Source organism: Monosiga brevicollis, genomic scaffold (assembly GCF_000002865.3).
Source record: "Monosiga brevicollis MX1 MONBRscaffold_11 genomic scaffold, whole genome shotgun sequence".
NCBI classification, from domain to species: Eukaryota; class Choanoflagellata; order Craspedida; family Salpingoecidae; genus Monosiga; species Monosiga brevicollis.
The window spans coordinates 494,395-509,486 of NW_001865048.1; the positions used below are offsets into that span (position 1 = coordinate 494,395).

At 54.7% G+C, this 15,092-nt stretch overlaps 4 protein-coding genes across 4 annotated transcripts in view; 3 read left to right on the plus strand and 1 right to left on the minus strand.

Annotated features, from left to right (window-relative positions):
- Positions 1-225: 225 nt before the first annotated feature.
- MONBRDRAFT_32543 (uncharacterized protein) lies at positions 226-7,780 on the plus strand (the record flags this gene model as incomplete). The annotated part of the gene is made up of 25 exons (XM_001746015.1): positions 226-413; positions 580-648; positions 783-855; positions 958-1,281; positions 1,363-1,515; positions 1,661-1,763; positions 2,071-2,196; positions 2,272-2,385; positions 2,430-2,513; positions 2,561-2,959; positions 3,755-3,855; positions 3,991-4,378; positions 4,506-4,730; positions 4,821-4,900; positions 5,011-5,114; positions 5,181-5,476; positions 5,558-5,619; positions 5,716-5,792; positions 5,923-6,001; positions 6,165-6,215; positions 6,300-6,418; positions 6,528-6,617; positions 6,653-6,824; positions 6,880-7,026; positions 7,124-7,780. The coding sequence occupies exons 1-25, from the start codon at positions 250-252 to the stop codon at positions 7,778-7,780; spliced, it is 4,257 nt and encodes a 1,418-aa protein (XP_001746067.1). The 5' UTR covers positions 226-249.
- A 1,309-nt stretch (positions 7,781-9,089) lies between these two features.
- On the minus strand, positions 9,090-9,606 carry MONBRDRAFT_8497 (uncharacterized protein; the record flags this gene model as incomplete). Its single annotated transcript, XM_001746162.1, has 2 exons — positions 9,090-9,124; positions 9,192-9,606. The coding sequence occupies 2 exons, from the start codon at positions 9,604-9,606 to the stop codon at positions 9,090-9,092; spliced, it is 450 nt and encodes a 149-aa protein (XP_001746214.1).
- A 762-nt stretch (positions 9,607-10,368) lies between these two features.
- Positions 10,369-10,936, plus strand: MONBRDRAFT_37199 (uncharacterized protein; the record flags this gene model as incomplete). Its single annotated transcript, XM_001746016.1, has 2 exons — positions 10,369-10,466; positions 10,581-10,936. Coding segments are annotated over 2 exons (453 nt in total), but the record flags the coding sequence as incomplete, so codon positions are not given.
- Positions 10,937-12,933: 1,997 nt separating this feature from the next.
- MONBRDRAFT_8499 (uncharacterized protein) overlaps positions 12,934-15,092 on the plus strand; it is a gene marked incomplete at both ends in the record, with an annotated part of 3,228 nt that continues 1,069 nt past the window's right edge. The window contains 8 exons of the mRNA XM_001746017.1: positions 12,934-13,050; positions 13,124-13,237; positions 13,330-13,449; positions 13,559-13,616; positions 13,762-13,913; positions 13,984-14,082; positions 14,331-14,561; positions 14,832-15,079. Of these exons, the coding sequence (XP_001746069.1) occupies positions 12,934-13,050; positions 13,124-13,237; positions 13,330-13,449; positions 13,559-13,616; positions 13,762-13,913; positions 13,984-14,082; positions 14,331-14,561; positions 14,832-15,079 (1,139 nt within the window). The remainder of the gene's footprint in view (positions 13,051-13,123; positions 13,238-13,329; positions 13,450-13,558; positions 13,617-13,761; positions 13,914-13,983; positions 14,083-14,330; positions 14,562-14,831; positions 15,080-15,092) is intronic.

Consider the following 15,092-nt stretch of genomic DNA (forward strand, 5'->3'; position numbering starts at 1 on the left):
CCCGAGAGAGAGAGAGAGAGTAGAGAGTCAAGAAGAAAGAGATCAAAAGAGAGAGATCAAGAAAAAGGGCGTGACATGAGCATGCAAATCCCCATTTGACGTTGTGCGCGGTCGGTGTCATTCGTGAGAGGGTCAAGGTGGTGGGCATGAGGGTTGGTGGCCGGTTACTGTGATCGTGCTGCAAGCCGTGTTTGGTACATCGGCTCATTTCATTGGGATCGTGCAGCCACACCATACTGAACGTCGACGATGACGAGTGAGGAGGCGCCGTTGCCCTCTCGAGCCCAATCCGAGGCCGAGGCCAAGGGCAGACGCACGAAGGATGGGCCCGAGAATGGCTCGGCGTCATCGAGCGAGCACATTGGACTGAGCGACTCGATGTCGAGCGATCTGGACATTAACACCGCTGATGCGTAAGTGGTATTCCAAGCGCTTGTTCATCTCACACTCTGTGCTTGTAGACCAGCCTGGCCTGAGGCTCGAGCCTATCCTCATTGGCCCTTCTTCCACCTTGCGCGCTCTCTTGTCGCTGTTTCTTGGCTTCTGGTTTGCTCTGTCGAATGCTTCACGGACACGTAGGATATCCGATCCCCAGACCTTACATCGCAAGGAGAGCATTCTTGCCTGTAAGCTACGTGTTAAGCGACGGTTCGTTGAATTACTGTAGCTCGCACACGGCATGTGGCCACAGGGGTCGTTACAGTTCCACCTCAACTTGGTCTCTTTGCTCCACCCTTTCTGTTCATTGGGCGCCCATTTGATGATTGGTCTGCTGTGCCCAGAATGGAGCGAATGCGACGCAACAGCAAGATCCGCAAGCTCCCCAAGCACACCTCCGGCAGCCAATGGTACCAGGTATGGCCGCCCGTGCGTCTGGCACCACAAAGCTCGCGTTGGGCAAGACTGCCGAAGATTTAGCACGACGCCGCTTCATTCGAGCGTTTGTTGATCACCCAGGTGGTCAAGGGCCGGATAACTATGCTCAACAAGCAGTTCTCATCCCAGTTCAATCTCATCTTCATCTCCCTCGAGCTCTCCTGGCGCTGGCTCTTGCTCTCATACTTTATTACCATCTTCTTGCTGGCGTTGGTCCTTGCTGGCCTCTTTGAGGCTGGGCATTGCGTGGATCAACTCGATTTTGACGTCGTCTACCTTATCGTGGCACAGCAGCTCATGACGGGACCATCCTTCATCGAGATGACGGACAAGGACTTTATTGAGCTGGATTCCGGCTGCTGGTTTCTCGCCTTTATTTCTTCTTGCTGCACGCTCTTCCTTCAGGTATGTGCCCAGCGCTGGAAGAGCAGCGCCAGCACAATGCGACTCGTCAAAGCATGCTCATGCTTGGAATTGCTCCTGCAGGCTTTTGTTTTGTCCATGGCCGTGCGCAAGTTTATGAAGCCGCGCTCAGCTATTGCCTTTAGTAAAAAGCTCTGTTTCAACTCGCGCAATGGCATTCCCTGTCTGCAAACCCGCATGATGAATCTTCGAGGCAACCTCATATCCGATCTGCAAGTAAGCTGTGCCCACCCCGGCATTGCGAACCCATCCCTTCTTCAATGCCACAGCTCGGCGCTGGGTTTGTGGGCTCGTAATCCTTCGAACCCAATTATCAGTGCCATTCCCGTAGAGTGCACTCACGATTGTAATTGTGTGGTAGATTCGAGCTTCTTGGTCCTACCCCGTCAAAACATTGGAAGGCGAGCAGCATTGGCGGATCGAGACACTCAACTTTGCGGGCCCATTGTTCATCAAGCTGCCTGGTATGGCAAGACGGTGCAGCCATCCTCCATTCGACGCAACTCCTTGTGTCTCTTGCGGTTCATCTGGCAAAAACGAGCAGTTATGATGCCCTCCCTCATTCGCCCCACCTCACCTGTATGCCGTAGTCACTTGGACACACTACATCGATGAGTCATCGCCCTTGTTTGAGCCCTACTTTAAAGATCAGAAAATTCAAGGCAGGTGTCTGTCGATTCGAGTTCGGAGATTGTTCCCAACGGAAACTTGTCACCCAGGTAGCGGCGCAGCTTGAACAATGGCCTTGACCGCTATTGTTGTGGGGCGTAGGCCGACTGTACATGGAGGTCATTGGATACGACCACGTGCTTTGCGAGGAAGTTCACACCACCTGGGCCTTCCAGCTCCCTGAGGATACAGCACCATACTGTCGCTTCGCCGATATGGTCGTTAAAAGTACGGTGGCTGCTGTTCGGACGCGTCAGTCTGGTTCCAGCACTCATGTTATGTCGTGTGTCTTGGCCGCCGCAGGTTTTCAAGAGTCAGTGCAAGATAAAACCTTCAAGCCGATGCTGGAGATGGGCAACTTTGAGTGCGTTGAGCCTGTTCTGCTTGACTTGGATGAAACTGGTCGCTGTCCAACGCGTACGTGCTTGCAGCTTCACCTCACGGCATGTCGCGGATTGTAGTGCGGTGCAGGAAATGCCACGTGCACGTGAGATGCTGCAACGGCTTAGTTGCCGCTGTGCCTTTGATCTGGAAAGCTCTGCAAAGTCTGTGTGGCTTATTCTTTCAGTTGATGTTGTATATATTTTCCCAGCATGGGCATGGTCTCACAACCAATTCCCTCGTAGTGACATGGAATCTGAACGAGAGCGGCAGGCTCTACTCAAGCTCTCAACAGCGGCACGGAGCTTGCAAGACGACCGAGAAACAGGCAGCTCCCTGTGCGCTGGGGTCACAGAATCGCTTGCCGCCGCCGCCGCCTCACCTGCGATGGATGCACCGCAAGCCTTGCATGGGTCGAGTCTCTCCCAACCGTCAGATACCCTGACGACAGAGCTGGACAGCTCAGCACCAAACGCACCGTCCACCAATAACGATGCACAAGCTTGGTCAGAGCCACAGAGTCAGCGAGCCGAAGGTGTGTGTGTGTGTGTGTGTGTGTGTGTGTGTGTGTGTGTGTGTGTGTGTGTGTGTGTGTGTGTGTGTGTGTGTGGTGTTGCGCTGAGCTATGCTGAGAGAGAGTTGCTTGAACGAATCACAGGCGTTTTTGCTTGGCCCTGACGTTGGCTTTTTGATATTGTCGTTACCTCAGGATGGCGGGCTCAACACGACCAGGGTGCAGTCGAGGAGACTGAACACGAAGTGTAAATGCTCCGTTGTGGCAACGGCATCTCGGTTTCTTTTTTTTATTTCCGAGTGCACGAGTTGCACACTTTGCCTCGCATGTTTTTGGTTTGCACGCCGAGTGCCTTCCTCTTGCCACCATCTTTGATATGCTTGTGCGCCTACGAGGGCGTATCTGCACAACTGTTGGATATACCTTTTCTTGTCTACCACCATGCTACTGCTGTGTGCTTCTTTTGCTACGCAGTGTATGTGAAGCTCTCATTCATGATTGCAGAAGGAGCGCTTTGGTCGAAAAGCGCCGCTGTTTATCTGTTGTTCATTGCATAACCAAGAAAAAAAAAAAAAAAAAGAAAAAGAGAGAGAGAGAGAGAGAGAGAGAATCAGTTGCGGACATTTTTTTTTTTTTTTTGAGTGCAGTGCATGTGCTCTCGCGCGCTGGTTGGAATGGCGGGGCGGTTGGTTGTTGTGGGCCTGCATGGTCGTCGGCAGGATGGCCAGGTGTTTGAAAATAGAACGAGTGACGCCTTGCGTCATCTGCGAACGAGTGGGCTGGCAATAGTGTAGGTGCTCATCGGGGTGCGCTCTCAAGCATACTGATTCGTCGTTTGGGTGTGCTCACGACTGTCTCGCGTTGATTCTGGTGCGGGGAAACCTGGTGCAGACCCGCCTATCCAGAGGGCCAGGTATTACTGCCCTTGGAAGCAGGCAACGACGTTCCAACTCGCTCCTGGTTTGATGACAACTCTGGTCAGCAAGTCCAGGGTAAGTGGTGCCCTATGACACCATGTGTTCTCCTAGTCAGCTACAACAGCCCGATGAACGCGGCAGGTGCCTCATGTAGCTGCCCAACACGGGAGACCCACAGACTGGACCAACTGTGTACTGGCTGTTGCACAGCGAATCAACGCCTCGCTTGCAAGTGCCGATGAGCCTATCCTGCTGCTTGCCTTCAGTCAGGGCTGCTACGTGGCCACCATGCTCATCTGGTTGCTGGAGGAGCTCGACCGTGATCTCCAATCACCCAGCGTGGAGCCGGCTTTGCAAGTGGCACTGGCCCCACTGTTGGCGCACCCACGGATCGCTGTCTTTGTGGGGGCTCCCGATGAAGGGTTTCCTGCCGATTGGCTTGCATCGCAACCCACGTTTGCAGCACCACATCCCCAGGCTCGCATGTACACCCGTAGCTTTCATCTGATGGGTACACGTGACGATTTGGTGAAACCCGAATCCAGCCGACGCTTTGCCACTCGCTTCCATGATCCCGTGTGCATTGAACATGGCGCTGGTGAGGCGTAGACCCTGACTTCTTGTGCACCCTAATGACGTGTTTGCTGATGCAGCTCTGACCTTCTGGATTGATTTGGCTCCCTGCTTGGTCATTGGGCCCTCACACTGCTCTATCCCACCCACAGGACATGTTGTGCCAGCAGCTCGTAACGTGTGGGATCCCATCGTAAATGCCATTGCGGCGCTGGCAAAACCTGCGCCTAGTCAGCACACGCCACCGGCCCCGAACCAGTTTGAGGCGACAGAGGAGCAGCGCGAAGAGCTCGAGGGGCTCGGCGCCATTTTTGACACCGACTTTGAACTCGAATCTCAGCGGCCGCCTTCTTATTCCATCATCCTTCGCACCGCCCGTGCGTTTCAATCTTGATGCGTTTGCTCTATTGTAGAAAGTACACCAACGTCTCATATACCCGGATGTTCTGATAACTGAATCCTTGTAGTCGAGACCGACCACTACCAAGCCCATCCTGCTCGGCTCTACGTCACACTGACTCAGGCTTACCCGGAAACCGCGCCGGTGGTATGTCTGATGTTGTGTTGCTCCTGCCAACTTGATCATGATCTTGTTCCCAATGTGTCCAGGCTCGGCCTGGTCTTGACGCTACTCTTGGGTCGTTCCTGCGCTCCTAGGCTCGGGTCGTGGGCGTTTGCAGTGCCCTACAGGTGCCACAAAATCTTATGCCTGTGGTAGAGGGCCAGTTGGCCGCTGCTCTTGAAGCAAGCATTAGTGAAAAGTGCGTAGCCATGCAAGGTCATGGGTGCATCAAAGGTTGTTCACTTTGGTTTCGCGCTATACATAGCCTGGGAGCGGAAATGGGCATGCAACTGGTGGATGCGGCTAGCCAAGCACTGCAAGAGGCTGCAGAGGATCTTACGACGGGCAAATTGCTCCAAGCAGACACGCATCATTCCCAAACCGAGACCGGTCCATCAGCTGAGATATTGCCCGGGCAACAACTGCGTGGCGATGTGGACGACCTGCCCCCAGAGGAGGTGGACGAGCTGATTCACCAAGCCACTGCGGCTGCCGCGGCAGTCGATAACGCGGCTGCACATCCAATCTCGTACGGTGGTGGTGCTTGGCGCTACACAATCGGTAAGGCCTTGCTGCATGAGTCGCTGTTTCCGGTACAACTTGGCTGTTTCCTGGCCTCGGGGCTCACAGCGAATTCCGTAGGCTTGGTTGGCAAGCCCTCAGCTGGCAAAAGTACCCTGTTCAACGCCATCACCGATCCCAAGGTGGGCCAGACACTTGAAATATGCCAAGAAATGCTTCCGCTCAAGCATTCTTGTGAGGGCATTGATGGCTCATTGTGCCTTGCAATGCCCATGCAGACGGCAGATGCTACGGCCCGCGTGGCCGCATTCCCTTTCACGACCATTGACCCCAACATTGGGCAAGGTTATTATTGGTAGGTCAATGGGACATGAGCAAGCGGCCAACTGTTTTCATTTCTATCGCCTGGTTCAAATTTCTTTTTCAAGTGGCAGGCTGGCACTCTTCGCTGCTCACGTGAACCAATAAATTCTCTCACACCATAGCGCCAGCTGTCCTTCCGCGGTTTTATCGTGCGAAAGTGAGCCCGCCCATGGCTGGGGTGCAGGGCACAAGCAACGCAAGGTACGCTCAACCTCAGCTTCCTTTTCCTTTCCAGATATCGGGCTCACCTGTGGTCAAACGGACCCGAGCAACAGGCGCAAGTACCGGGCGCAAGTACCGGGCGAGCTTACTCGTGTCTGTCCCGATGGCTATTGCCGTTGTCGTCTGGTGAATGACTGAATAGATACCCATCATCATCAAGGACGTGGCCGGTCTCGTTCCGGGGGCTTATCAGGTGTCCATGCACCACAACGGGTCGTAATCATCCTCGTATCTTGTCAGGTAGCGCCATCCTCACGCTTGGTGCTGATGGGTCTAGGGTCGCGGCAAGGGCAATGCCTTTTTGAATGACCTGTGTGATGCCGACGTCTTGATTCATGTCATTGATGCTTCCGGTACTTCGGATCGTGATGGCGTGACTGGTGATGCCGAAGCGGGGTGAGTTGATCCATGCTCTTTTGCTGCGGCCGGGGTGTGAGGCTCGTAATCCAGAGCACCGCCTTCGACAAGGGTGCACGATCGTCTCAACCTCGGTACCTTGTCACAGGGACCCTTGCGATGATGTTACGTGGGTGCGTGAAGAACTCCACCGTTGGATCTACAATAATGTGCGAGCCAAGTGGCACACAGTCCTTCGGTTCGTTTTGATTCACGCTCGGGGATTCCACGAAGCGAGCGTGTGGAGCCCGTGCTGTCAAATTGTGTCAACTACGATTGCCTTACAACGGAGTCCTCATGTGGTGATAGAAAAACGGAACGCCTCTACAATTTGTTCACGGGCTACCACTGCAAGCGTGCCCACGTGGATGAAGCCCTGCGCCGCGCGGGCCATGTGGTGGATGAGGTGTGTGATCATCTTTACTTGCTGACAACCAATGTGCCCGATGTTGTGCGCGTAGGCGAACATGGGCCTCAGTGCCTTGAAATTGTTGTGTGTGCACCAGGAGCTAGGGGCTGCTTTGGCAGCGTGGGGGCCACGAGATTTGCATGGGTTGATTGCCCACTTTTTACGCGTGCGCTTCCCAATCTTGCTGGCCATGAACAAGGTGAGAGCGCATTTTAACCGGTCCCAGCTTTGATGCTAGCATGACCACCTGGAGATTGCGGGCCTGCGAAGTCTGAATGCGAAATGTTTTATTCCAGGTGGACGTGTCCACTGAGCACGTCGCTCGCCTGGAGGCACAATTTCCTTCGGATCGCAAGCTGCCAATGGTGGCGCGCGCCGAGTGGGACCTCTGTCAGCTGCGGCGTCAAGGCTTTGTTTCCTATGCAACGGGTGCTGACAGCTTTTCAATTTCCTCTATGGCGCCCAAAGATACTCTCCAGGGACGACTCGAAGACATACGCGCTTGCATGGAGGCGGTTCAGAAGGCTGTCAAGGACACAGGCGCGCCAATGGGCGCATCAAACCCCTTGTCGACTGGCGTGCTGGCCGTGGTGAACGCGGCGGTGGCTTTGAAGCCGCCGCTCGTGGTCTATCCAGTTCTGTCTTTGCAGGCGCTGACCAGTGTGCTTTCGGACGAGGAGCATGGCGCACGGACATGCCTGGGTGAATGCCTACTTTTGCATCCTGGGACGACTGTGGAGGGTCTGTACGACTGTCTGAGACGCCCGCCACTCAACGCCATCCAAGGCGAGTTTGTACGGGCCGAGTGCTTAGATATGGGCCAGCGTGATGCTGGCGCCTCGGCCTTTCACGGATTTGCCACACGGCCATTGCGAAAAACGGCGGTGCTCACACCCGATACTTGCATCGTGCACGTCATGACCAACCGGAAGAACACGCGACAGGGTCGCTAGATGCCACTGAAGGCGTGCTGCGCACGGAATTGCTGCTTCAGAAAAGGTGGGGCGTTGTCCCGTCAATTTACACACATCCCGTCGAGCCTTTCCTAAATATCGATTCTGGCTCAGACCCAAGTGATTCGAGAAAGGGTTTCATGCAGTCACTGCCATGCGCAGGCACTCGAAGCACGAAATAAATAAGCAGAGGGGTACTAAAATGGCGTGCGGTCACTGCAATGAATCGACCCTGTTCCACAGTTGGGACCACACGATGATTGATGTAACAAGGAGTATAATGGTGCATAAAAGCATCCGCGAGGAGCAGCAGTAGCGTGATGTAAAGCGCGGGCTGGGAAAAGATGATTGTGATATGCTGGGTGACAGCAGACGTGAAGAGGATGCAGATACAGTGGATAGGCTGTCATCTGTAGATGGGTGGCATGGGTGCACTCGGTGAGGGATGACAGGGGTAGATCACCAGGCCATAGGATGAATGTTGAGGCTAGGCAAATGGCAAGCGCAGGTCCATTGCATACCGAACTCTTCTTCATCGCTGTGATCCCCCTCAGATGACGAGTGAATGACCTGGGTTAGCACAGACAGCGCACATGTGTAAGCGCTTGATCACCGAGCTATGGATGTTATCCGTTGCATCAGACTGATGGCCTTGAACGCATCTTGGCTCTCTCTCGTGCCATGTACCCAAAAAAATAGAAGGAAAACAAAAGAGAGAGAGAGAGAGAGAGAAGGGTCATGGAGTCTGAAAAACTTGTGTTTTTACACAAGAGCAGAGCGTTTCAATACGCACAATTTGCTTGGCGGCCAAGTATCCCGTGCCAGTACATGTAGTACACGTGTCTCTGGAAATCCAGCCCTGGTGGTGACCGCGGCCATGACAACTCTGCCGCGGGCGACAGGAAAGTGAGCTCAGAAAGAGGCGTGTAAAAAGGTTTGGGTCTGTGAAAATCACGGACCGTGTCCATGAGTCTGTTGAAGAGACAACTGGAATTACAGGCGCGTTGATACCTGGCAAGTTTGGGGATCGTAGGGTAGCCAGCATTGCCCTTGGCACAGGTTGCAAGTCTAGCATGCGGGGGCAGCAAAGTCAGTCGTGTCAGCTCCAGCTGGATTCAGCCGACTCAACAAGAACGTGGGAGTACGTAGTTGGGCAAGAGGAGGGAGAAGGGGGGAGATCGTTGCAACACAAAGTGTGGAAGCAACCAGGGGCGATCTTAGCGGTTGCAAACATCAGCGGAAAAGTCACGTACCTGGCCATTGTGACGTCCCGTTGTGCGGCAAGCCTTGCATTGATATTGGGGCAGGGTCACGAGCTGGGTTCCGTGGCAGGCTGGGCACGAGCTGCATGGACGACAAGGAAGGTGAGGGGTGTCCTGCACATGTGGCGCTGGGCAGGGCGTGTTGGTACCTGCTAAAGATCCAGCCAGCAACAGCGCCTTTGCCTTGGCAGTGCTTGCAAGGGTGCTGACGATGGCGCGTGTAGGCAGCGCCATGGCAGGCCACACACGAGGTACTGCCAAGCCCAAGAAGTGAGGGTGTCTGGCCTGAACCCTTGCAGAGTCGGCATTCACGCTGGCTGCAAGGAGTTGGTAAGCGCAGTGCATGCACATGGGGGGTTGAGCGCTGAGCGGGCAGTCGTGGGTGCGGTAGCGATGGCCGTGCTGTGTGTAACCGTACCGTTCTGTGACCCAGCGGGTGCCGTCGCAGGCAGGGCAAGTGTCGGCTGCGAGGCCAAAGTTGCGTTCCACAATGCCATGGCCATCACAGCGCCGGCATCGATGTTGCGGTCGACTCGTCTGACCTGTGCAAGCGCGGGTCCTCATGGTGAGCAGCCGAATCGCACCTCAGCGAGACAGTATCATGTCAACGCCTACGCGAAAGACGTACGATCGCCATTACAGGCGCCACAGACTGTGCCGGCGCTAAAGAAGCTGGCATTCACTCGACCTTCTCCATTGCAGTTTTGACACGGATACATGCTGGGATGCGCCCGCTCCTGACTTCTGGAAACGGCGCTCGACCAGCCAAACGCGCTATTCACATGTGAGCCCATCATTTTCTCCAGAACCCTTCCCCGACAAAACCTCTTGCCCGCTTCATCTCATACCCCACCCACATGGCTCTCCTCTCTTCCCCTGTCGTTTACGCTTCAGCCCCCCCTCCCCCTCCCCCCCATTGATCTACCTGCCAGCCCCACGGTCTCACCTCTCGTGGTGTGTGTGTGTGTGTGTGTGTGTGTGTGTGTGTGTGTGTGTGTGTGTGTGTGTGTGTGTGTGTGTGTGTGCGAGCCCGAGAGAGGAAAAGAGTGCCGAAAGCTTCTAGGATGTATTTTACTTTCTGTAACGGCTCTTTTTTTTTCCAATTTTTTTTTCAACACGGCGTCTCTGTTCTCTATCGGTCCCGTCGGCCCCTGCCATATTGTTGTCGTGTTGTCGTGTTGTCATCCGTCGACTTGGTCCCTTCGTTGCTGTGGGGTTGGGTCGTTTTGCGCGCGTGCGCCTTCTCTCGCGTGATCTCTCGCGCGCAGGGAGTTTGTTCGTGTGTCAGAGACGACGAGGGCTTGAGGTCAACACGCAGCCGGCAGGATGGAGTTGTGGGAGCTGACCGTGCTTCTGGTGCTCAACACCTTTGTGATGGTGTTCCTGCAAACTCAGGTCCTGACAGGGCCGCCCAGTGCTTCGGGGTAAGCACGTCTTTCCTTCATTTCTGCGCGGCGCCCCCGATGGACAGGTTAAAAGCGGTTTGATATCGACTCGCAATCTCAACACTTAATGGGATCTGGTTCGACTGGCCACAGAATTGGCAGCACCCTTTTTGGTGGTGCATCTAGTAACGAAGCGGCACAAGCTCAGCTCAAGCGCCTGTCCGGACAAGTTGACGAGCTGGCCCGCGCCATTGAGGCCCTTCGAGCAACATCGCCTTCCATTGACGCGGTGTCACAACTGTTGGATGCCAAGCTCGGACAGCTCGCACGAGAGCCCGGACCCACAACTAAAAACTCAGCAATCCCCGTCGCCCCCGCTCAGCCTGCAGCTGCCACAGCTGCGGCGCCCGCACCCAGCACTGCCGCGCCTTTGGCTTTGGATGCCACCACCATGCATTTTGTTTTTGGGCTATGGGATGCTGACGAAGCCATGCCGGATCTCTTCAAGCGTGAGTGTAAGGTCGAGCGCGTCGGGGCGGATAGGGTGTCAGAATTGCTGTGATGTCTGCTCGCCAACCATGCCAGCGCGAAGTGGTCGTGATGCACACACATTCCTGATCTTACTTTCGCCGGTTACTGACAGAAACCATGGCCGCCTGGGAGAAGCTGAACCCGGCCTGGTCGGTTCATCTCTGGAATGAACAAGGTTTGCCGCTTGTGCGACACAGAACACAATTTGATGCGACTTGATCCCTCAATTCTGGCAGGCTCTTGCTCTAGGCCTTGCCGCATCGCTGGCACCTTTTGCGTTGCCGCGCCAAGCTGATGTTGTCTACCACCCCGTGTGGGCCCGCGGGCTTGCAAACCATCATAGAGATAAAACAATTGTGGGCCACCGAATTTCCCGAATATAAGCATTTGTGGCGCAAGTGCAAGCCCATCCAGCGGGGTGCGTTTACCTTTGGCTCTCGATCACATGCGGACCACCTTGGATTGGCATGTGGGGGAGGTGACTGATGCGTTTTGTGCGGCTGTGATAGCGGATATTGGTCGGCTGATGGTGCTGTACAAGTATGGGGGCTTGTATGCCGATTTGGATTGCGTCCCCTCTGAGTCCATCGACGGCATGTTCGATGCCGCGGGCTTTCGACACATTGCCCATGACACGGGTATGGTTCATGGCACACCTCCACTGTTACACACAGCATGCCCCCAGTTCTGGAGAGCCTTGAAACCGTATTTGCACTTGGCGGTGTAGTTGTATGCCTCGAGGATGAAAAGACCCCAGAAGACATGGCTCACACGGCGCGCTGGCGCATCCGAAAGGTCTGTCTGATTGTGTGTCTATTTGTTTGCACACCGGTCCTTTTGCACACGCTTCTCCTCTTATGCTTCGTGCTTTGCGTGGTGCACAGGGTGTGCCCGAGTACCATATGCGCATTGCCAACTATGTCATGTGGTCCAAGCCAGGCTCTCCAGTGATTAAGCGTGCCCTCGAGATTGCTGCGGTAAAGCGCTTTTTTCTGGATCTCACCGGCACCTGACTTGCACGTCGCTTGCTTTTGAGAATCTGCTTTGGGCGTACTCACGCCAATGCCCGGTCCGGGGCGCGCTGATTAGGAGCGCGTGACCGCTCTCAAGCCTTCCGACTACCACGTGCCTGGCCAACCTTGTGCGTATAACCTTTTGTTTTGAATGGAGGCAAACGTGACAGAGAGGATTAGCCGTGCGTCTGCCACACTTGTCGAGCTCACACACCTGTACTGCTTAGCCATGAACAATCCATACTCCATCATCTTCAGCACCGGCCCGGACGTGCTGACGGAAGCTGTCTACCAGCTTGATAGTCAAGGCCAGCGCCACGTTCCTCAGGGTATGTCTTCCATGGACGCGCCCATATATAACTTGGTGCATGTCATATCAGAAAGGGGCGCAAATAAAATGCCAGCTTGGCTCATTTGCGGTTTTTTTTCAGGAACGGTGGTCATCCCCGAAAAGCGCTGCACCATGGTAAACAAGGCTACAGGCACCTGGATCGGTGATGCCCATAAAGCATGGGGTCAAAAGTGAGCGACAACTCGAGCTAATCGGCTCTGATGACGATGAGCAAAATTGATCCTTTGAGTCACGCTTGTTTGCTCGGCTATTTGAGTGGAAGCAGCTCGCTTGTCATCATGTTGCCAGCAAGCACACTTGTGTAATGCCATGTCTACTCCAAGCCGCCAGCCATGTCCCTCACAGCACTGCCCAAGCACGGCATTGACTGCGATTCATCCTTGCAAGCCCATATGAATAAGATTATCAAACACAATAATATTAGCTGCCGGTTCTTGTCGTTACATGGGTACTTTTTGTAGATGGCATTAGAATGATAACGATATTTTTGGTATCGATTGGAGAAGTTATTGTCGTTATTGTCGTTGGCGGATTACCTCATCAGTTTTGTGTTCAGTGGTTGTTGTGTGGTTGTTGCTGCAGATGAGCCCGCGGCTCTCGACTCGACGATATGGCGCAGGTGGAAAAAGCCGAGTATGGCAAGCTGTCAGAGACGGGTGAAACCGTCCACATCTATACTCTGACGGGAGCACAAGGCCTTGTGGTCAAGATCATGGACTATGGCGCCGTACGTGATTCCGCCTTTTTTTTTTTGACCTGACCGTGTTTAAATCCTGGCTCACTTTGTTCAATCGACGCAGACGATCGTTTCTCTGCTAGCGCCCGATGAATCCGGGGCCAAGGCCGATGTAGTTCTTGGTTTTGCCACTCTGGCTGACTGGGAGACGAAGAATGTCCCTTATTTTGGGGCCGTGGTAAGCGACCAACCTTTGCGAGCAGGCCTGACTTCCAACTCTCTCACTGGTCTCATTGTCTGATACTTGGAATGGCTGGGGGGCCTATACAGATCGGCCGCGTGGCCAACCGCATTGCAAAGGGAGAGATGGAAGTGGATGGCAAGACGTATACCTTGGCTATCAACAACGGGCCCAACCACCTCCATGGTGGTCTGCGTGGCTTTGATAAGGTAGGCTCGCGCACACTCTTCGCCCGTGCGCTCTGTGCTTTAAGCGTGCAGGTGCGGCGCATGGGCCCAGCGAGCTAGTGCTGACCTTGCATGCTCCGTCTGTACCCAGCAAGTGTGGCAGAGTGAGATCGTGGAGAATGGCGTACGCTTCAGCTTGATCTCTCCAGGTGTGTGCCATTGTCTGGTCCCGACACGTCGGCTTGCGTGAAGATGAAAGGCCCAAGCCTAGATGGGATGGCACGGGTGGACACAGACCATGCAAGAGTTGAACAACTGCCTTGCGTGTGTGCGCATGCTTGGCTTTGCATGTAGACGGCCAGGAAAACTATCCTGGTGAGTGCAAAGTGCAGGTGACTTACACTGTGTCTGAGGACAACAAGTTGACCCTGAGCTACGAGTTTGAGGTCGACAAGCGTTGCCCAGTCAACATTACCAATCACGCCTACTTCAACCTTGCGGGGGCTGTAAGTGCTTGGTCTACCGGGGCTGGTCTATTCCTCTCTATGCTCAATGGCCCTGGCCGGCATGGCACAGGCATCCGGCAGCGTGCGCGACCACAAGCTGACAATGCCCTCCACACACGTGACCGAGGCCATTGAGCTCATCCCCACTGGCAAGCTGTTGCCGGTTGAGGTTGGTACTTGTGCTTATGCACCAGGATCCTGTGTAACGTGTTATGCGCAAAATCATTTGCGGACGGAGCCGGCACGACCTCACAGATCGCATGCAGGGCACCCCGTTTGACTTCCGCGCAGGCAAGACTATCGGCCAGGACCTGGTCGAGGTGAGGTTTACAATCCCACTAGCTCTACACATGCTTGTGACAGCTCAGCGTGTTGTTGCTTTTGGCTGATATGATGCTCGTTGTTGGCTTTGTCTAGATTGAGCGGGGCTACGATGTCAACTTTGTTGTGCAGCGTGAGGATGACAGCGGTTTGTGCCTGGCAGCCGAGTACGTATCAGCAGCCATGTCCCCGTTCACGTCCATGCCAGTCTTTTGCTTTGTGTGGGCGTTCCGCCTACGCCTGCGTGACAACCCTCACATGGAATGTGGACGCGGTATAGCGTGGTTGATCCCAAATCGGGACGTGGCTTGCGGTGCTTCACGACTGGTGAGCTCGTGGACCAGGCAGGAGGGCCAGGGTTGGTCGCCTTTGTTTTGTGTGGTGCTCTCATGTACCACGTTGCTCGTTCCGTAGAGCCTGGATGCCAGCTTTACACTGCCGGTTGGCTGGACGGCGTCGTCGGGAGAGAGGAACAGGTGGGGCGGCCTTGTTCTCTTTGCTGCTTCTTGCCCCGAGTTTCTTTTTTTTGAATAATCCTTGGCCCAGGGTTTCGGTTCCTAATTGGGATTGACTTGTCCGTCTGGTCACCTTTTACAGCCCTACAACCCGTATCAAGCGTTTTGTTTGGAGACACAGCACTTTCCGGACAGTGTGCATCGCCCAGAGTTCCCCACGGTGCTGCGCGAAGCCGGTCGCAAGTACACCTCGCAGACCGTCTATGAGTTTTATGCCACAAGTAGCGACGCCACTTCGGCCAAAAAGGCCAAAACAAGAACAAGCCTGAGCCAGGAAAGGCGAACGTTATGCTTGCTTTTCTCCGGGCATCAAGGTGTCCCATGCCAATTGTATGTCACATGG